Source organism: Pygocentrus nattereri, chromosome 21 (assembly GCF_015220715.1).
Source record: "Pygocentrus nattereri isolate fPygNat1 chromosome 21, fPygNat1.pri, whole genome shotgun sequence".
Taxonomy (NCBI): Eukaryota; Metazoa; Chordata; class Actinopteri; order Characiformes; family Serrasalmidae; genus Pygocentrus; species Pygocentrus nattereri.
The window spans coordinates 26,571,260-26,592,381 of record NC_051231.1 but is presented as its reverse complement, the minus strand read 5'-3'; the positions used below and the strand labels follow the sequence as shown (position 1 = coordinate 26,592,381).

The window sequence follows — 21,122 nt, the reverse complement described above, 5'->3', positions numbered from 1 at the left end:
TAATAAATATAGATACAAGAAGTGTACCTAATAAAGTGCTCATTGAGTGTGAGCACATTAGAATCATAATATATAAATTAGTACTAATTATTAATACATGTTTCTGGGACTTAATATTATTATATTTAAGATATTAGTAGTGTGGTAAATAAACTCCTGATCTTTTTTTTTTTCAGTAATCAGCACCTTAATCCCAGCTTAGCGGCCACAGCAGACCTGATGCCAACTGAGAGGAGGCATTTACTCCCTGTGATAATGATGCTCTCACCTCAGTACTACAGCGATCGCAGTGCAATTTGATGGAAAATGACCAAAACACGTGAAAAAAATCCTGTTTCTGTGAATCATTTCTCGTCTCCACTGTACTCCTTTCACACTCTGCCCTCTATTGTCACAACACCTCTTTGTGAATCAGTGCACAGAAATCAAAGCTCAAGATTCAGTCTGCAAAAAATGCACGTCCGCAATGAGCAGCTGCAGATATATTTCTAACCAGCTCCAGCCTCCACACGTCTGCTTAACCTTTACGGATGCAGGCGAGCACAAAAGGCTGAGACACGGCGCGCTGTCGTGTTAGAGGACGTTGGTGTGATGCTGCTGAAGTGTTGGCTTTGGATGACAGACAGGAGCAGCAGCAGCAGCAGCAGCACCACAAACACAAAGGCGCGCCGGCCGGAGCCTTTAGCCGTAGCCGAGATGCTCGCCTCTTCTCCCGGAGCCTTTCTGCTCCTCAGCCGCCGAGCTAATTATAAACATTTCGGGGGGAAACGTGTGGCATACTGCGTGAGCCTTACCTCGGGTTTCTTTTCAGGCTTCTGTGTCGAGTATGAGGGGAGTAAAACACATTCGGAATAATAGCCTGTGTGAATTTATTAGATGGAGAGAAAAAATTAACCATTTCGGTTCAGTTAACGGAAACGGAAACGAGGAGCTCCTTTCGGCACCATCCACGTGTGTGAGAGCAGCGGCGAGAGAGAGACATGAAGCGCCCGAGTGAGTCCCCCGACTTTAAATATATACTTAGTAATAATAGTAGAGGGAAAGCGTATATACTTTGTCTAATGTACAGTGCATTTCATATCATTAACGTTAATGTTACTGTTAAACCTTATTTTTGGTAGCTAGCCTGGGTAGCTGCGCGTGCACAACACGGCGCAAGCTAACTAGCGTTAGCTGGCTAATGCTGCGTTAACGTGAAGTGATTTTTTCTTTCTTTTTAGAGTTAAAGAAGGCAAGCAAGCGCGTATCCTGCGCGAAACGGTATAAAATCCAGAAAAAGGTACGTACTGTGGACGTAGGACTTAAATAAAACAGGTTAAATGAGCTTTGCTGTTGCTGTTTTGGTGTGAGCTCGGGTTTCAGCGTTGCTAAGTTACGCGTAGTTATTAACTTATATAAATCAGTAATAATAGTGCGCAGCAGTGAATTACAGTGTCCACGTATAACGTGTCTGAAAAATGTCTGAACTGTCTTAGTAAACGTTTTAAAAATGAAGTTGACTGGCAAATATCGTGAACGGGCCAGGCACGTGGTCAGTGAACCAGTTGTGCGAGTGGGTCAGCTGTTTTGCTAAAAGAGCATTTTGATGAAGTTATACCTATCCTGAGTGATAATACTTCCCTTTAAGCATATCTGAAAGGAAAGTTGTGTACTTTTTACTCAGTTAACTTATATATTTTACATGCAGACACATGTTGTAGTTAGAGATGTTATAAATCGGTAATAGTGTATAATAATAAGTCAGAAACTACGTGGGCACAGTATCCTAAAAATGGCTGGATTGTCTGCATTGGAGGAGGAGAAGGCTTTGTCCTTTGTCTCGCTTCTGCGGGGGTTTCTGTGGGGGTCTCTGTGGCTTCTGGGGGGGGGGGTTTCTGCCACAACTGTCCGGAGGACCTTTTAGGCACAAGAGAGAGGTTAAGACTTACGTAATTGCATGTCTGTGTAGTAAAGCATTCAGTTTATGCTTTTGTTTTGATCATAATCTGATCACAGCGTTATCCTGGGTAGGTTTACGTATTTCTTGTTATGTGCAGTCTGTGAAATCAAAATGTGTTCCAATCACTGAAAACACGTTTGAATGCGAGGTGTAAACAAGCTCACTGTAAGTAAAAGTGTTATTCTCTTTTTCTTTTCTTTAAAAACACATTTTAGGTCAAAGAACACCACAAAAAATTGCGGAAAGAGGCAAAGAAAAGTGGAATTAAAAAAAGGACCAAAAAAGACATCGGTGTACCAAACAGTGCTCCTTTTAAAGAGGAGGTCCTAAAAGAAGCCGAGCAGAAAAAACAAGAGGTACCACTGAATGACATGCAGTCCTATTTTTTGCCTTATGAGCTGTTCAGTTACTGACGAAATCTCTTTGTATCTGTGGCGCAGCTTGAAGAGCTGAAGGAAAAAAACAAACTAGCCAAGCAGAAGGAGCGAGCTGAGAAGAGAAAGAAAGGGAAAGAAACAGCTGGTGCAGAAGAGGAGCCCAAAACAAAGAAAGCTAAGAAGGTGAATTAAGCTGAAAACTATGTTTAAGATTCTATGTATGTTTTTTATTGAGTATTTGCCTCTAATGCTGTCTTTGTCTCAGGCCGAAAAGGCAAAGGTTCAGAGGGAAGCGAGGGCAGCTGTTGCCAAGGAGAAGAGCACCAAGGCGTTCAGATGCAGTGAGCTGAAAAAGGTGAAACTCGCTCACAGAAATAAACTGTAATTTAATAGTTCAATTTAAGATTGTTTTCTATGTACGTATATATACTTTCCACCTTACACCAAATGTGCCAAAAGGATAAAAGAAAAAAAAACAACAATAAGAGCAGTTAGAACAAAAATACGGCGGTATAATTATTAGATTTAGCAGTTGTGTCCGTATTGATAAGGGTGTATCCGCACAGACATACTGCACTTGTAGGTCAGAAAGTTGTCCCAAAATGTAGTAGGTAGATTATTTCATTATTTAGCAGAAATTGGTAGTAAACAGACCTGGTTATCTGTCTATCTAATGAATGCTTTAACATAAAGAAGTTCAGATATGTTTTTTTTTTTTTTGCTTGGCTCTGGGAATACGTAGGAAACAACACCCCCTGCTCTTTTGGTTCATTGGGACTCACTTTTACAGACCTCAAAGCAAGTCTTTTGCCTTAAATGTCCTGAAGAATCTATGAGTGAGAAATGCCAGCATGCTAAGCAATGATTGGAGGGCTGTCCCTTTGGTCTCATTACAGTGACACACACACACAGTAAACAATGACATTTCTATATGTTAAAATGCAGCTTAAAATGAATTTGGTAGGCTTGTTCTGACTTAATTGACAGCATAAGCATACTGTTCCACATACATTGAAGAGAAAATTGACTTTATTATCTGGTAACAGATTCCATAATATTTTGGAACCGTTAAGTATGAGTTATGTCCTCAGTGTTGTGTTTTAGTTCCTAGCAGACTGTTTTATTAAACTGGTTTGAAGCCCTGACAGACCAATTTTATGCGATGTCGGAAACCACAGCCTGCTGCAGGTTGATGCTGGTCAAAACTACAGAAAGCAAACTGAGAACATTAGTGATCTTATGTAATATGATATTTGGAAATCCATTGCTTTTTTTGGGTCAGGAAAGTTTTGGCTATGACTGGCTTTGACATTGGAATTTGCTGTATGCGTACTTATACTCCCCAGGTTATTGAAGCTTCTGATGTCATATTGGAAGTTTTGGACGCAAGGGATCCTATGGGTTGCCGCTGTCCTCAACTGGAGGAGGCCGTGTTGAAACATGAGGGGGGGAAAAGACTGTTCTTTGTACTAACAAAGATAGGTATGTGACCCGTGTGCTGTCCTTAATCTCACTGTACTGTCAGGTTTGTTCAGATGTGCCATATGATCAAGAAAAAAGTTGATCTGTTGGCATTAAGATGATTATTTACTGGCTGCGTTTTTCCTTTATTTAGATCTTGTGCCCAGAGACAGTCTGCAGAATTGGCTTGGATATCTTCAAGCAGAATGTCCAACATTTGTCTTCAAATCATCCACACGCCTACAGGATAGAACTGTGGTATGTATAAATTATGTATAGATTATGTATAAATAAATTCTTAGTTTGAGTTTTCAGTGGCACATACATTGACATGTTAAAATTATAACTAAATAAAATGACAAATACAATGAAATTAGAAAGCCCTTCCTTGAATTCAGTCTGTCAGAGCAGGACAAGTACAAAATATGCAACATTTAACTAGGGATGGACATATAAACCAGTTTTGCTTTAGAAATAGCCACATTTTTAATGAATAGTATTTGAAAAGTCCATTGAAAAAAAAAGTCCTATGAAAGAATAATGAAAACACAGAAGGTTTAACATTTCACATGCAACTAGTGTGAGAGCTTATCTGTTCCAGATTGTTCAAATCAGCAATTTATCTTTGTGACTTGTGTGATATAAAAGTAAATAATAGCAGCCTAAAAGTAGCATTTTAAACTAGAGGTTATTTGACATGTTTTCTAATATTTTGAGCACAGCATTGCATCCCTCAACCTCACAGGTTTGACATAATTGAGCAATTGTATCAGTATTGTTTTCATCTATCAATGGGTCTCATTTACCAATATCCTCTCAAGTCTTTTCTTAAATTTGTTCTTGAAAAAGATCCCAAGAAAAATGTAGAATAATATATATTAAAATGTAGTAATCATGGGAGGGATCCACCTGAGACTGCCTTCTTTTTGTTTTGTTTTTTTTATGGCAAAATTGTACCGTATTTTTTTCATCTAAAAAAATCTTGTAATTTCCAAGTTTTTAAAAATGTTTTAAGTGAGTATTAAGTTAAATTTGGTTTTCTTAATAGAGCCATAGTCATCCCTCATTGTAAACTATATGGCTGTCCAGTCTCTGAACAGTGAAATGTTATTTTTTTTGTAAATATTCATGTAGTGGTTGTATACCCTGTTGGATTGTTATAGCTGGAGAAGAAACAGGCTGATGTGAATGGAACAGTCGACCTCAGCAGAGCAGGAGCTTCCTATGGCTGTAATTCTCTGATGCAGACACTTACTGACTTGGCCAGCAAGGGAGATGGAGAGAGTATGCTCAAAATTGGCGTTGTTGGTAAGACGGCTTAATTTAACACATTATGACCACAACCATCGTATGTTATGGATCTTTGCCGAGAGAGCCATAGTGTTGAAATTCACTTAAGTCATAACTCAGATTTTTTTTTTGGCTTTAATTTTACTATTACAAAATCTTTGTGCTTGAATTCAAGCAAATTATCTTGAATTTCTTTAAGTCAATGAAACTCAGATAATTCTGTTTTGTCTGTACAGGTTTTCCTAGTGTGGGAAAGAGCAGTATCATCAACACCCTGAAGGGTAGCAGGGCCTGTATTGCTGGAGTACCACGAGGACTGACCAAGTGAGTTTACTTTAGAACCTTGTTGTTTTTCTACTTCAGAGAAAAATGTTAAGTTTATGCCAGCAAGTCTGCAGATGTGTTCAGTACTACACTTAAGCCAGGTGATGAGTATTCTGTAGCTTTCAGTAACCTGTCATGTTGGTCATAGAACAGAGGAAATTAAGGATGGAATAAGGCAGAGTGGATAAAGACTAGGCAGGTTTAGTTCAGTTAAAATGATCCCTGAGGTGATTGCTCTGTTAGTGCGAGCGAGCAAGAGACAGTGAGAGTGCTGCCATTCAAACACCACTGCGTACCAGATAAGCAGACTGAGACCCTCTGAGCAGGTCTCTGGTCTCTAGGGATGCCCAGTGATCAGAATGATATTGGTATCGACAGATAATTAAAATAATTTTTTTTATCATTATTATACAGGTTAGACTTAGTCTACTACTCTCTGTCTTTTGCATTATTTTATTGTGGATTTTCCAGCATTATATGTGTGCTGATGGTGGAAAAGAGATGCCCCCGATATTAAATGTTTAGTCAGATATAAAGATTAGCGTATATGTAAATTGAAGTATTGAAAAAAAAAGGAACACCAAGTATTGAAAAAAAAGGAACACCAAAATATTTAAATTGCACAAAACTCATGAATTATCTTATGAAGGGGTTGGTTACTGATGTAGTTAATCAGACTGTGCTGGTGTGCATGACTGTAAATGAATGTTATCTCATTTTCTTGGTTCAGTTTTTTACTAAGTCAGGCTGTTATGTACATGCAAACATAGTGACTGGATTTACCATTTTTCTGGCTTTAACTGTGGGTATCTTTGAACAATGATGAGGTGTATTGATCTGACCAAAACCATGGAGTCTGCATTCAATCCAACCCTGAAGTTCAAAGAACCCAGTAGTTACTTGGTCTGAAAACTGTTTAGAAATATATGCCTGGTTCACACACATGATACTGCTTCCCTGTACAGATGTATGCAGGAAGTGCATCTCTCTAAGAAGGTGAAAATGATTGACAGTCCAGCAATAGTGGCAGCTCCATGTAACTCTGGTGTCAATATGGCTTTGAGAAGCCTACAAATAGAAGAAAATGAGAAGAGTCCTCTAGAAGCAGTTAAGACTCTGCTGAGAGAGTGCAACCAGCGGCAGGTGAGTAGAACGAGCAGGACTGCAGTCTTAATTTTTAATTTATTTTGTACGTTTTTATTTTCTTCTGTTTACTCATTTGAAATGTTAATAGCATTGCCCTTCTGTGTGTAGAACGCTGTATTCTTTAAGCTTCACTTTATTAACTGAAGTTTATTTACTAACTGATGTGTCAAATTGTATGCAGCAATGCAAAGCAATGCTTCACAAAAGTTCCGACCATTGCTTTTCATTTGTTTATGAAATCAGTTTTAGCTGGAATTTGACCTGGTCACAATATTCTGTTTGTTGGGATTGTAAGCTTTTGCCTGCATACAGATTCAACCCAGAAGCGCACTCTGGCCTTAACAACAGAAAAGATCTGAGGCATTTGAAAGCTACTGTTTGCATTCAAATCATTTGTATTTAAATAATGAAACAGCTTTTCTGTATATCCCCTTCAGATCATGTTGGAGTACAGTGTCCCAAATTACAGAAATTCTCTGGAGTTTTTGATCTTCTATGCCAAAAAGCGAGGTTTCCTGCAGAAGGGGGCTGTGCCAAACACGGAGCAGGCTGCAGTTACGTTTCTCAATGACTGGACAGGGTAAGTGAAAAAAACACAGAACTCATTAATTAGCTGTGCATAAATTGCACATACATTTCTAAGCATAAATGTGATTTTATCTGTTTTTTTCTTGTGCCTGACAGTTAGCTTACATAAGGACCTACTTCCTTGTGGTAGAAAAGTGTTAACAGTGGAGTGTCACAACGTCATTTTCAATTTAAGCATATTTGACTGAATCGTTGCTGACAGTGGTGCTCACATACACACTGCTGTTAAGTAGTTTGGAATCACTTATGTTAACAATTTATTGTATGTACAATGATAACATAACGACCTATCAAATGTAGATAGAAATCTTGTGAACGAGATAACAAATATAGTAGGGATGCCCTGAAATTGTAGCCACCGAAACAAACAGCCAGAGTTGATTTATTATTATTAGTTTTATTATTATTATTATTATTTTATTATTATTATAATTTTGGTCAAAATCTAACAGTTGACAAATTATTGAGTAATATTAAAAATAAGAAGCAGTGTTTGAAACTAGTATTTCCTTCCACTGGTCAGCCCAGACATGTTCAGATGGTTTGAGCAATAGCAGATAAAGTGTAAGACAAAACAAACCAAACATTGGCCATATGGAATAATTTCATATTTTCTGTGAGGAACATTAGACAAGGGATTTATAATCCGCCTTTTCCCAAGTATTAGGAGGAGATGCAATGCTCGGGAAATCCTCCAATTTGATGCCACTTCAAACACAACATCCTGCTTAATATGCAGAATACAGCAAAACAACAGAACACAGAAACAAAAGTTCCGGCTAGCACACAATGTAATCTGCAGCCAGTTTTTGAAATGCTGAAACAAAATTCATAAACTACATGGCCAGAGTGCACACATCTTTAAAAACTATGGAATTCATGCTGTTGGATGTCCAACATACTGTGTTCATTTTAGGAAGCTTATTTTATATGAAATGTTTTTATTTATTGTCAGCTCAGTTTAATGCTTCTGAGTGCAGATTTTAGGAATAATTGTGTTTTCTTTAATGTAGATTTTAAATGTACGTTTATCCAAAAACACATTTCACAATTTAATGATTAAAAAAAGGTTGCCTGTGAAATTTATCTGAAACCTAATAGGATTTATATGATCAATATAAGACAGATAAGAGCTGATTCAGGTCCCTATTAAATATAAAGTCAGATGATGTTAAAAACACCTCTAACAATTTTATTATTGTAAAGGTCATCTGTATGTTTGTCTCTGCCTCTGTATCTATAGGGCTAAACTGAACTACTATAGCAAAGTACCAGAGAGGCAAAGCCTTCCCCCATACCTCACTGAAGCCATGGTTACAGAGCTGCGGACGGGTCTGGACTTGGACAAAGTGAAGATGGCCAATGAGCATATTATCACACGTATGTTCCCTCTCTATTTTTCATGTAGACTTGTGTTTATCATATTCTCAGAAGGTGAAAAATGTAAAGGCTGCTTAACTGAATAAGTTTTATTATTTAACAACAGATGTTATAGTTTTGTTTGGTTTATCACAGACACTAAAATGAAAATTTTTTTTTGTAGGTATTCGATCCCCATATGCATCCAGCAGCATTCTGTTTAACTCAAAGGGCATGACTGATGGACTTCTGAGTTTCACTGAGGTTCCAGCTGAAACACCTGCCTCTGTAGATGAGGAACAGCAGGAGGAGGACATCATAGAGGAAACAGAGGACGCAAAGCAGATTGAGGACCCTGAGGAGGTAGAGCCCAGATTTCCCTATTACCCATGACTCAACATATGTATCAAGTATTGACTTGTATTAAGATCAAGTTCCAAAACTTTGTTTCTTAGTTTTAGTGTTCTCCTTACACCACTGCTGTATACGTGCTTTGCCGTGGGAAATTAAGACTGGCCCTACACTACACAAGTTTTTTGCCGGATTTTAAGACCAATTTGCCTCTTGCAACAAACTTTCAAAATCTGAAGCGATTTTCCAGGTCGTAAGCTCGATTGGAGGCGACTGATGGTGTGAAATCTTTAGCCCTCTCATATCATCAAACATGTTTGATATTTACAACTCAAAATGTGCGGAAGTCCTGTAGTGTGAGAAGGTCAGAGATTTACTCAATGAGTAATTCAAACAACAGCCAGTCAGAGAATTAGAAGAACAGACAAACAGGTGAAGAGACACGCATACACAACCCTGAACGGTGGAGTGCAGAGACAGCGGACCTGAGTTTAAAACACAGCAGATAAGAGCCATTGTCATATTTATAATGATTGAATGCAGATCTCAAGGCGCTCTGCTTACAATTTCAGCTCAGCTGTCAGTTTGTAGTGAAATCTTGTTCTGGCTCTCACTGTATCAGCACTTCTCAGTCTGCACATAAAAGCACAAACAGCTCCAGTCCAGTAAGTTTTGCTTTGTTTGTGTCATGTGATTTCTGAGGAGATCTGGGAATTCATAGCCCAAACTGGTTGTGTGTGTTATATTCCCTCTTTGCCTTGTCATCTGGTGTCGGCACCCGCACGACAAAAAGACCAATTCTGTGACAAACTGACATAAATTTGTGATACTCTGTTTTAGAAATCTGTTAAGATTTTAAATGTCTTGTACGCCCAGCCTAAAGTGGAATATGAAAACCTTTTTGTTTCTGCTGTTGGAGTTAAAATTTTTGTCTGAACGCTGGTATGTAAACTGTGAAGGGTCAGGCATCACACTTCAAATTTATTTCTTTCCAAAGGCAGAAATGCAACTAGAAGCATATACAAAATATAACCCCCACCAACCCTTATTTATTCTAAGTCGCTGTTAAGTTAATCATAGTTTCTTGTACAGGCGCGTACCACTTGTGGTGGAGCTATGAAATAGAACACTAGAGGTTGTATCTTATCACAAATAACAATCACAGTAATGCACTTCCTGCTGTGTTCTCTTGCTCAAGTATCTGAGATGGAAATCTGTGTGCTGCCACACTCTTAACAGTACAACTGTTGGAGAACTGATCTATTACACCAACAGAGGCTGGAAAACAGCTGATTTCGGTAGAGCAGTTTCCAGGCGACTAGTTATCTTGGCCAGTTCAAAAACCTTTTTAGTCCAAGTTGGTTATTTTATGTTTTGGAAACAGCCCTATGGCTTCAGCCTGCATCTACACCTTGATGGTTACAGCTATGATGAGTCATGATGAGTTCATTGTGTCTCATATGGATTTGATGACATAATAATCCAACTCTGATCTCATCTACTTAACTGATCATGGCCCTGTGGCCACTTCTACATGTGGAGCTTGAAAGGGTGGTCACATTTGCCTGACTTTTTATATGCATTCACTTAAGCTTTTGGTTATCGGTGAACATTAACTTTTATTTTCATTTTTATGGTTGACACTTTTTTAGGCAGAGACTCCTGACACACACACAGTACAGACTCAGAAATCTCAACAGAAAAGCTCACGTAAGTAATTTTCTTATGAACTACAGTTTTGTGACCTGAATTTGCAGCGGGGAATTTTTGCACCTTATAAACCACAAGACAGTATTTAAAAATAATTGTTTATTTTTGTTATGAACATTTCTACTTTTGTTTCTTTGTCAATCACAGGTAAGAGAACGAAAGGAAAGGCCAAGCCTGCGTTCGTCAACATTGATGTGTTGGCTTCACAGCAGAAGAGTGATGATGCTTATGATTTCAACACAGACTTTGTATAAAATGTCTCTCTATTGAGAGAATAGATTTTTGTGCCCGTTTCATTATTGACTGGAACAGGTATTGGTAAAAACATTTTTCTGTCAGTCTGATATGATGTATATATGATACAGATGATTAAAGTGGCAGCCATTTCTGTTTATAGAATGTTTAATTGGTGCCTCTTTTTATGGCTCTAAAGAACCATGAAGTGTGAAGGAACCACCAGTGTTGCAATAAATGACTAAAAAAAAAAACCTAAATATCCAAGTTATTTTTCTTCACTGTTTTTTTTTTCTTCAATATATCTGATATACTCAAATTCCAGTACAGTGAACACAATCGTACAGTTGCACAAAAGTATCTGTCTTTTCTTCTACAACAGAGCCTTACTGCCTCCCTGATTCTGACATCGCATCTTGTCCAAAATGTTGGTGGAGTTTCTAAAACATCCTTTACAGAAAACATGCTGTTTTATTTGTTGAATAATAATATTAAGATCAGCATATAAATAGAACTTGTGCACTTAAGTTTGCAGAAAAATGCCAGATCTAAGTTTGTTCCCTGTAGAAGGTGTGTCAAATTGTTTTCATTAGGAAATCAATGTGAATTTCACACAGGGTAAGATTTTTCCTCAACAACTAGCTTTGTTTTCAGTTTGAACCAATAATTTATTGGGATGTGTAATATTCAGTAAACTATTCATAGTTATGTAATACTCAAGTATAAATTTAAAAATGTTAAACTGAAAATTAATGTCATGACATGCCCATAAAAAGACAGTCCAGCCCTGCTTCCTAGAAAGTTAAAGAAAGTGTTTTTTTTTTTTTTTTTAAATGGGGGGGAAAAAAAAGAAAGTTCTACCAATTTCATTCAACTTTATTCAATGCATAAATACATAATCGCTTCTCTATATACAAATGGGCACGCTGTCCCCAACAACAGAGAAGTAAAATATGTAGTGGGGATGGCTGTTGCTCTGGCATTTAACTTGCTCGTAGGTATGAGCACAACACAAAATGCATGCTTTATACTGTTAAGTAAATCTAAATTAAAGAAAAAATAAGCAACAAATCTGATGCATAACATTGTCAGTGGTTTCATTCCAAGTTTGGAAAGCTATAGAAATAAAAGGCAAAGGTTAGTGTAACAGGTCATGGGGTGGGTGTCGTAACTGCAATCGAGCACAATGTGAGCAGCACAGTGGGTTACAGAAAAAGTGATGCAAGTAAGAAATCCTGGACCTTTTGCTTCATTACACATACTGCACACACTGAGTGCTGAGGTAGCATTTTAGTTTCCAATGAACTGTCCCTCTAAGTACATTCTGTCTTTAGAGTTAGCTGAGCTCTAGTGTAAAAAGGGGGGAAAAAAATGGACACAGTTACAAAATGATATTAAACAGCGTTTTCCAAAGGAATGCCACCCAGAAAAAAGTCATGACTAAGAGGCAGCTATGTTATCCTATTCTTATCTCTCCCTAACTGGGCTTAAAATACTCTGTAGAAATGCAAAATACTGTACAGTAGGCTAGATCTTCAGATGCAACAAAGTAGGTGGTTGTTGCGAACTGCAATAGTTGTGCAAAGTGCCCCTGTAATTTGAATCCAGATTTATTTGTCCCCTGAGTGTCTTCTAATTGGATGAAATTTCCCTGTGGGATCTGGAATGTACCACTTGTCCCAAATGTCAGAGAACGAGGAGGTTCTGCCCCATGGCTTAAAGTGTCCGTTCCAGTGGAGGAGTTTGGCAGCTTTGACGAACTGTGGAGAGTAACGATTTCCAGCTCCAGTGGTTCCTGAAGACAGATTTGAAAAATAAAAGCTTGCAAGCTGTTTGTTGTTCACTTAGAATGGTTGTCTCTACCCTGGTCCTGGAGAGCCACCTTTCCCCTTAGCCTAGCTCCAACCATAATTTGCCACTCCTGCTCCAACAAACAACGTCTTCCCAAGATCCTGATTGGTTGGATCAGATGTATTAGAATTAAGGTAAGGGGCGGAGCAGCTTATTGGATAGAGGTAGGAACTAACCTTTACAGAAAGGTAGCTGTCCAGGACCAGATTTTAGAGATCACTATATTACAATATAAAAGGCAAAACTGATGTTAGATCAGAAAAACAAAACTCAAAATGAGTAAATAGGATGGTATTATTACTCCCCAAGGCTTTGTTCAGACAACTCAAATGCCATGTTTTGGAATATCTAATTAGAGCAAAGTAGATATTCTGCACTTTGAAGTGCAACAAGCAAATATATATATATATATATTTTTTTTTTTTTAATAAAATTACCTGTGAGATTCAAGACTTATGTGAATTTAAATCAGATCTCTGGACTTGACCAGAATAGTTCATATTCACATTTGTAAAGGCCTCATATTTATTGTTAGCGTGAATGCACCTCTGCCCGAAAATGACACTCATTCACAGCTGCTGACTTTGGATGCCTATTTAAACGACAGTAGTAAATTTTCTGTGACGGCACAGATTAAGCAAGTTCCAGATTGTTGCTCAGTGGTTGCTATGAGATCCCAAGTGGGTTCTCTAGGAAGCCAGGTGGTTCATTTTGTGCAGAGGCGTTTCTATGGTATCCCAAACTGTTTCCATGTAACGTTCAACAAGACGGGAGCTAGAAACTGGTTTGCAGAGGAGACGAAGTTTCTGCTTTGAACATTGTAAGGTGACGGTGGGACGGGCGTCCAGCTTATGTGTCTCAGAACACAATGTCTTCCTATCAACCTTTTTAACAAGTACACGAGGAAGTATGTTTTCCTGAGTCTGACATCATTTTAAAGCAATTAAAAAACACAAGCAAACCAACTAAAAATTCAGGTAAGACACTGCTGCTTGTTTCACTCTGACTGGACTCATGTGATGCTCGTTGTCATGGTAACATTTACACTAAGTGGTACTCTGTGCATGTGCGCAATTTTGCATCAGATTACTTGTGAGGATGGAAACAGATTTTCCTTCAGAGTGTCTGATTGCATGCAAAGTTTTTTGCACAGCCAGTGTGGAACTTTTCAATGTTCTTTTGTTTCAGGCTACTGATTTAAATGAGAGAAAATTCTTACCGAGATGCCTGACATGCCACATGGGGTCAATGCTGGAGTGGTGCTTGTAGAATACAATAAGCAGGGGAGGTGTGGTGAAGCTGTCTGCTAGAGTTTTGCTGTAGAGATCTTCCCTAAAAGAACAGATTAGAGACAGAGAATATATAATAAATGCCATCGTTAAGGACTACAAAATTCTAGGTTTGCATGATTTCAATCAAGAAGCTAGCAGTATTACAATTCTCATTTTACAGCAATGCTGAGGTTTACAATTTTATATAGGTGTGTGTGTGTACACACCAACACAACTGGGCACAATTTGGACATGTTCACTGTGAGGTGTACTCACTTGTATTGCCAGATATTTAGACATTAATGGCTGTGTGTTGAGTTCTTTTCAGAGGACAGTAAATCTGTACTGCTATACAAGCTGTACACTGACTACAGTAAGTTCTATCCAAGTTTCATTTCTTAGTGTTGTCCCATGAAAAGACATAAAACATTTACAGAAATGTGAGGGTGTACTCACTTTTGTGAGATACTGTATATACTAAGACAGGCATTCTACATCATTTATATAATGTTCAATGCGTACATCTACGACAGCGTTTTAGGGCCAATGTTAATAAAATTAAAAATGGCAGACTTCGAGAATGAAGTCGTAACAAATAACTAAAAATGTTAGATTCAGGTTAGAATGCCCTTTTAAGTGAGAGGCATAATTTCTTCTGATTTATGCTTCTAAATTTGAATACTTTCCATTGCTGCCCACAATCTAATTCACAATAGTATTTAACTTTGAACATATTCACACTTCAGCCATGTACCGCAGTACACCTACTCACCTGACGTTACGCTCCATCCACTGTTCCAGCTGCCGGGTGATGTTTTGGTGTTTCCATTCAGTTAAGTTTGCCACGATGACTCCAGGATTGAAAGAACATGTGTTTGCTCTCATTCCCAGTTTCTTAATAGCTTCTTTTTTGAAGTCCAGAAAGCCAATATAACTGTTCTGTAATCGAAAAAAGGATATTTGTTTATTGGTTGCATGTACAGTCAAGATGCCTAAAAGCTACAGTACAAGAATGATCAACCTTTTGTACACGTACACATTTTGAAATGTTTATACAGAAAAGACCAGACATGGTTGGTTTTTCACCTTTGTACTCTGTGTTCAATATCCGTTTCCTTGGCAACTGAGTGCTGCATCATCATTAGCTTTCTGGTCAGGGGGACTGATTTGATTCCATTCAAATTCAAATTCATTTGACTGATATTTACCTGGTTTCCTGCTCCTCTAACAATGCCTTTGGAAGATGCAGAGTCGCAGTCCTCTGAAAAAGCAGCTGCATGTCCAGGCTTCAGACTTGTGTCAAAAAGTTCCTGAATGTCTCCTGAAATAGGAAAGTGCATTTCATATTACCTGACAAATGTGGCCACAGTTGGGGGGTTGGGGGGGGATACACTGCATTTTAACCCTGCTGTTCATTTCCAGAAATAGAATGTAAAGTCACAAAAACACTAGTAAAAAATAAATAAATAAAATAATAATAAATTACAGCAATTTTATGATCATCATCACTGAACCTTTACCGTTAATTAGGAGGTTTTGCCTAACGCCTCTGCTGCTGGACTTTATTTATTTATTTTATATATATATATATAAAACATTATTTTACAGTGTATTTAAGGTAAGATTAATCATTGCGGGTGTGCACATTAGGCCTGGGTGATATAAAAATAATTAGCACTATATTTTCTAGTTAAAAAATTGTGATTAATCTGCCCTGGACCAGATTACACATGGACTATAAGCTGCCACAGTGATGGTCCCAGTAAAGTGATCCACTGTTGTAAAATAAGCTTATAGTTGAGCAAGAAATCCTACTTCATTAGACCAAGTAAGCCCCAAACAACAACAGTGGCTCCTACCTTGTACTATAACATCATCGTCCAGGTAAATTGCTTTCTCAGCATCAGGTAAGAACATTGGCATGTAGAATCTAGCAAAGGATAGCTGAAAAAAATAAAACATGCCCAAGATGAAGAATTCATGTTCCCACAACATAATATGCCCAGTATTTCAGAACATTCTTGTTGTAATGTAATTACCGGTTTCACCAAATCTGCCTTTTGGGGATCTTGTGAAATCTTCCCCTCAAGGATCTTGGGCTCAAATGTGATGATTTTATGTTTGATGTCAGTCTTACTCAACCAGGTCCTGGCAAGATATGATCACACATGATACATGCATGAATACAATCTAATTAAAGCAAGTGGTTTTTTTTAATACTAATCTCCATCTGCTGCACGTGTTGCATACCATCGATTAGCACCCATGGTTATTGTATTGCTTCCCTGTACTTTGAACAGATCATAAAACCTGTTAATTCAGAACTCAGTAGAATCCAAAAGGCAGCTGCTGAATTCCATGAATAAACATTTGAACCTATTTAGCACAGAAGTACCACATCTGTGCACGTCTTATGATAAGACAAACATGAGAGAAAAGCACTTCTCACCAAAACTGTTCTTAAAAATTTATCCAACTTCTAAACACTGGAGCAACAGAGTGAAAGTATTCCAGTTACGGTTTTCTAAGATCATGCAGAAGCCTGTAAAAACTCTTTTCTAAGTACAGGAAAACAAAGGTTTTGGTCTCTGGCCAGAGAGCTGGGCAACATGACAATATTTACTGTTATCACAAATAATTACGTCACATACATACATCACATTTACATACAATGCAATGTCAATTACATTGTGGATATCAGCCGTCCCCAACCAATGCTGACCAGCTGCATGATTCGTTACAAAAAGTGCATAATTAGTTTAACTGGAATAAGTGCTGTGTGTGAAATACTGGATAAAAAAAATTGTATTCATAGTTTTTAATTGTATTTATTATTCTCAATGTGGCAATTGCTTGTTCTTATTTGTCTGTTCCAACTCATCAGAAATGTCAGAAAAAAAAATTTAAACACTGTAACATGAGAATTTCTTCAAGTATCATCTTATGTGTTTGCCATATTGCCCTAGTAGTAATCAGCCAGATGCTACATATGTAGCAGACATACAGCAGGTTGGGAACAAAGCTGAAGTGCCAACAATTTGACCATTTTTTGGAATTTCATGTACGTAAGAACACCGTTAACTTGACAATGGAGCACTGACCTTAACTAAAAGTAAACGAGAGACTTCCAGTCAAAATGTCAAATGATTCATTTTAAGAGGGGATCAGATATAAGACAGTCTACTTGTATAAGGAAGCAGAAATTCAAAAGAAAATAACTGAAAAAACAGGATTTCAAAAACTGGAGGTCAAAAAAATGATCAAAAGACACAGACGAAAATGGGACTCCTATCAACTGTACCAGACCTGGTAGACATCCAAACTATCCCCATCAGATAAACAGCATAAAGCCTTCATATTTGAGAAAGAGGAGAAAATCGAGCTCTACTCTTTCTTCAGATCTAAAAAAAAACCACAGATGTTTCTGTTCATCATCCACTGTGATAAGACAACGTTGAGTCCCAAATGATGTCAAGAAGCTGAGAAAAACTGATGTTCTCAAAACAACAAACTGACTACCCCAGAGTGCAGACCTCAGCATCATTAAATCTGTTTGGGATTATTTGGATCGTGAACTGAAAGCAAGTCTCTGAAAATGAACAGAAGCTGTAATAAAGGCAAATGGTAGAAACATTAAATAGTAAAAAAAAAAATTAAATTAAAAATTATATTTAGCTGTTGAGGCTTCTGTGTAATTTTGTGCTCAATATGTTGTTGCTGCCAAAACAAAACCTTGTATCTCCATTTTTGTTGATTTTCAATAGATTTAATAATTTGAAAATGCCTGTTGCCTTTTACACTGTGTGAATTTATGATGAATGGACCAAAAGTTGGACCAATGAAATGGCCTAAAATTACTTTGAAAAACAAAATCTGATTACACTGACTTAAAGCAGGTCTACTGCTTCTCCTGTCTCATCATTTTAGAGATACAAGGTTTTGTTTCACCAGCAGCGATATGCTTTTTTTACCCCCACATGCTGAAAAATAACATGTATTTAATGATTGTTTTGACCGGAACAAGGTGGTCTCTGACTGTTGGACAGTACTGTACATGGCATTTCTGGCCACTGTACCATGTATATGGCTCTTACCTGAGATGCTCCACAGACTCATTCAGAGTCACTATGCTGAAAACCACATTGGCCCTGCTGTTTTGGTTCACGCTGTTCATGGCAGCCACAGCGGCCCCTAGCCTCTCCTCTGCAGCCGTGATGACCACTGGGATCTCCGCTCCAGTCCTGACTTTACGATCCGAGAAGAATCCAGTTTCGAAGGGCAGTATCATACCTGGGGCTACATCTAGAAATGGTAGGCAGACATGAAGATCCATATGACGGTACAACACAAGCAAGCATTTGAGAAAAAGACAAACACACAGAAATAGCCACAGGCGTATTTAACAATAAATAAACAAATAAATAAAGTACCTGAATTGTCCTGTCTTAAGAAATCACTGAGATTCAGCAGATTTCGATGTACAATTATTAAAAAGGCTATTGACAGCAGCACAAGGATGACCACGTTTACTGAAAGAAAAAAAAATACATACCAGGATTAATTTAACAGGGAATTCCTCTCATTTTCAACATTTCTGCATAATTTCATCACTGAGATGTAAACTAATTATTTCAAAGTGATTTGATGTCAGTTGCTGGATTCTAGATTAACTTACTGTTTTCTTTATTGTGGTGGTGATGGGAACCAGGGGTCATGATGTCTACAGTGAAAGTGTTGCCATTTTATTTACTACCCATAACAACCAGTGAAGCTACATGTGTCCAAGTGTAATGGTAATGATGGCAAACAGTGTTAAATGTGGAGGAAAAAGGCCAAAATTACTGTAAAACAACATCTCAGACATCAGGCAACATAGTGGTCATCATTCTGTGTTCCAGATTCCTGTAAAGGAGCTTTTAGAGGCTCTTCAGGTGTCTGGTTCCCATCACCACCACTGGGACCAATTCTGACTCAGTACGTTTCTCTCAAGTGGAGCTTTAAATATCAAACCTCTCTGAATCACTGTGGTTACATCTTTAAGGGAAATTCCACTGATTTTATCAAATTTCCCCATTAACAAATGGTTAGGATGTAAACTGTCATTTAAAGTGGTTTGATGTGAAATTTTCCATTCTAGAGAAACTTCCTAAATCAAAATTGTTCACAGTGGTGCTGATGGGAACCAGACAAACCAGACCCTCTTAAAGCTGCCTCACATAAATCAATTATTACACATAGTGATTATGAATGTGCTGCCTGATGCACTGTTTTCTTATAGTTCTGAGAGAAAGTTTTGGTCAAAAATATTTTTTTTTTGTTTTTTTTATCCATTCATGGTGTAAGTGTACATGCATGGCACTTTGAGGCGAAAACTCTTGAAAGAAATATATATATATATATATATATATATATATATATATATATATATATATATATATATATATATATATATATATATATATATATTTATTTATTTTTTTAAATATTTTACCATCAACATTACACATAAAAATTCAGAAGACACATGAAGCTTCTCTGGTTGTTTTGGTTAGTATATAATATTTTTATACTTGCTTTGTAGATACTCCAATCCCTGGTTCCCATCACCACCCCTATGAAGAACATGCGTCTGTAACGTTTCGCTACAATGAACCACTGCACATCAAATCACTTTGAATGCCATTACAACTCATCCACTGAATTATACATGAACGGGTGGAAGTCTTCTTTAATTCCATTAAATGTGATGTCAATGAAGTGAAATTTGGCAGAGGAGAACAACTAGAAATCTATTACTCACCTCTACGAAGCGTCATTGCCCTCACTGTTTCCCTTCACTTCTCTCAAACTGAATACTTCATCACCTCTGCAGCTGGTCCTGTTCCACAAAAAGGAGAACAAGCAAAACCTGATTTAAAAAGTCAGTGACCAGTCAAACTCTGATCAAAAGTGTGCAACTGTTCACCTAACATTTCTTGGAATCAAAGGTATTCACAGGGAGTTTGGCCCCCATTTTGAGACAAGGGCTCTATGAGAATACAAATGTGAAATACTCTGTGTGTTGATGTTGAATAACAATTCGAAATATATACACGTACCTTTTTGGAAATATCTGCCATTTGTCTGCCAGTATAGTGAGATCAACTCACTTAATAACACTACTTACGGAAAACATGTCTAGAAATAAGTCATATAGGTTAATATTCTTAGAACAATCCCAAAAGAGAGAAAGATTAGCTCTCTCAACCAGATTTAAGATCACTTTACTTGACAAAATGTCATGTTTACAGTGTAGACAGTTACACCAATCAGGAGCCCAGAGCCTCAACTAATTTAAACATGTGCATCCAGTGGCCCCCATTCCTCCTGTTTGCCTAGAGGCCTAAAATCACTAAATCCACACCATGAGTAATAGTTCCTGTTCTTCTGGAAAGGCTTTGTATTGGATGTTGGAACATTGCTGTGAAGATTTGATTGCATTCCGCTACAAGACCATTAGTGAGGCCAGGCACTGATGTTCGATCACTAGCTCTGGATCAGAAACGCCACCACCTCATCCCAAAGGTCTTGGATGGAGCTCCAGAGAGGTCAGCTCCACTGCTCCACAGCTCCACTGCTCCACTGCTCCACAGCCCAGGCGTCGGGCTGACCGTGTGCGGCCGCTATATAGCATGCAGATCTATTAGCAGCGCTTTTCTATGGAGATTAGACAAACTCTGTAAGGGCTCACCAGCGGGATTCACTCATTAGCGCAGGGGTGTAGTTACCGTCGCTTTCAGGCCTGCAGTGTATCCGAAGAAAGTAACGGTTAATGTCTGAGAGGCTGGCGATAACTGACAGTGCTTGAGCAGCAATCCGTTACAACGTGCTCCCAGACCGCAAACATTCCAGAACAGAAACTCCCCCAAACCCGAATAAAACTGGAAACATGAAGAAAACGCGCTTATAAAGCTACCCAATTAACTTACCTCGCTTATCTGGACTCCTTCAGGTTCTCATCCAAAATGCCAACTCAACATCAACAAGTCGGAGAAGGAGAAAAGCGCACGGCGATATTTTTTTTCCTTCAGGAAAAATGGAATGCTGCACAGACCGCTCACAGATCCCTATACCATCTCCCCACAGAGCGGCCGCTAAGCGTAAGCTGTTCGTCGTATCCCCATGATGTTCAAATCGCGTACACTCGCCACGCACTGCTCCAACCGACCGCCCCAAATTGCC

General features: G+C 38.1%; 3 protein-coding genes and 1 non-coding gene across 5 annotated transcripts in view; 2 read left to right on the top strand and 2 right to left on the bottom strand.

The window, feature by feature from the left end:
- Positions 1–926, bottom strand: part of pbrm1 (polybromo 1) — a 30,052-nt gene extending 29,126 nt beyond the window's left edge. Inside the window, exon 1 of the mRNA XM_017712070.2 lies at positions 795–926. The gene's annotated coding sequence lies outside the window, so the exon portion shown is untranslated. The remainder of the gene's footprint in view (positions 1–794) is intronic.
- Positions 537–10,941, top strand: gnl3 (guanine nucleotide binding protein-like 3 (nucleolar)). Its single transcript, XM_017712109.2, has 15 exons — positions 537–993; positions 1,221–1,279; positions 2,155–2,295; positions 2,380–2,499; positions 2,582–2,671; positions 3,663–3,798; positions 3,932–4,035; positions 4,941–5,085; positions 5,304–5,391; positions 6,357–6,534; positions 6,975–7,117; positions 8,369–8,505; positions 8,669–8,847; positions 10,488–10,545; positions 10,693–10,941. The coding sequence occupies exons 1-15, from the start codon at positions 981–983 to the stop codon at positions 10,797–10,799; spliced, it is 1,698 nt and encodes a 565-aa protein (XP_017567598.1). The 5' UTR covers positions 537–980; the 3' UTR covers positions 10,800–10,941.
- LOC119261958 lies at positions 6,201–6,278 on the top strand. Its single transcript, XR_005129306.1, has one exon. It is a non-coding gene; the product is annotated as a small nucleolar RNA SNORD69 (small nucleolar RNA).
- Positions 10,942–11,637: 696 nt separating the features above from the next.
- Positions 11,638–21,024, bottom strand: glt8d1 (glycosyltransferase 8 domain containing 1). 2 transcript variants are annotated; one of them, XM_017712132.2, is made up of 11 exons: positions 20,870–21,024; positions 20,632–20,682; positions 19,702–19,779; positions 18,332–18,430; positions 17,996–18,203; positions 15,941–16,049; positions 15,761–15,845; positions 15,110–15,222; positions 14,674–14,840; positions 13,850–13,962; positions 11,638–12,574 (listed from the first exon to the last, which is right to left on the bottom strand). In XM_017712132.2, exons 3-11 carry the CDS (start codon positions 19,715–19,717, stop codon positions 12,390–12,392), a joined length of 1,095 nt encoding a protein of 364 aa, XP_017567621.1. In that variant the 5' UTR covers positions 19,718–19,779; positions 20,632–20,682; positions 20,870–21,024; the 3' UTR covers positions 11,638–12,389. The 2 variants fall into 2 exon arrangements, with proteins under 2 accessions (XP_017567621.1, XP_017567612.1); XM_017712123.2 differs by lacking the exon at positions 20,632–20,682.
- Between the last annotated feature and the right edge of the window lie 98 nt (positions 21,025–21,122).

Coding starts and splice junctions, on each gene's coding strand:
- glt8d1 (XM_017712132.2), bottom strand. Junction 18,204..18,331: donor CTTAAGACAGGACAATTCAG/GTACTTTATTTA, acceptor TACCATTTCTAG/ATGTAGCCCCAGGTATGATA. Junction 14,841..15,109: donor TTAGAGGAGCAGGAAACCAG/GTAAATATCAGT, acceptor TTTCGATTACAG/AACAGTTATATTGGCTTTCT.
- gnl3 (XM_017712109.2), top strand. Junction 3,799..3,931: donor CTTTGTACTAACAAAGATAG/GTATGTGACCCG, acceptor TCCTTTATTTAG/ATCTTGTGCCCAGAGACAGT. Junction 5,392..6,356: donor GTACCACGAGGACTGACCAA/GTGAGTTTACTT, acceptor TTCCCTGTACAG/ATGTATGCAGGAAGTGCATC.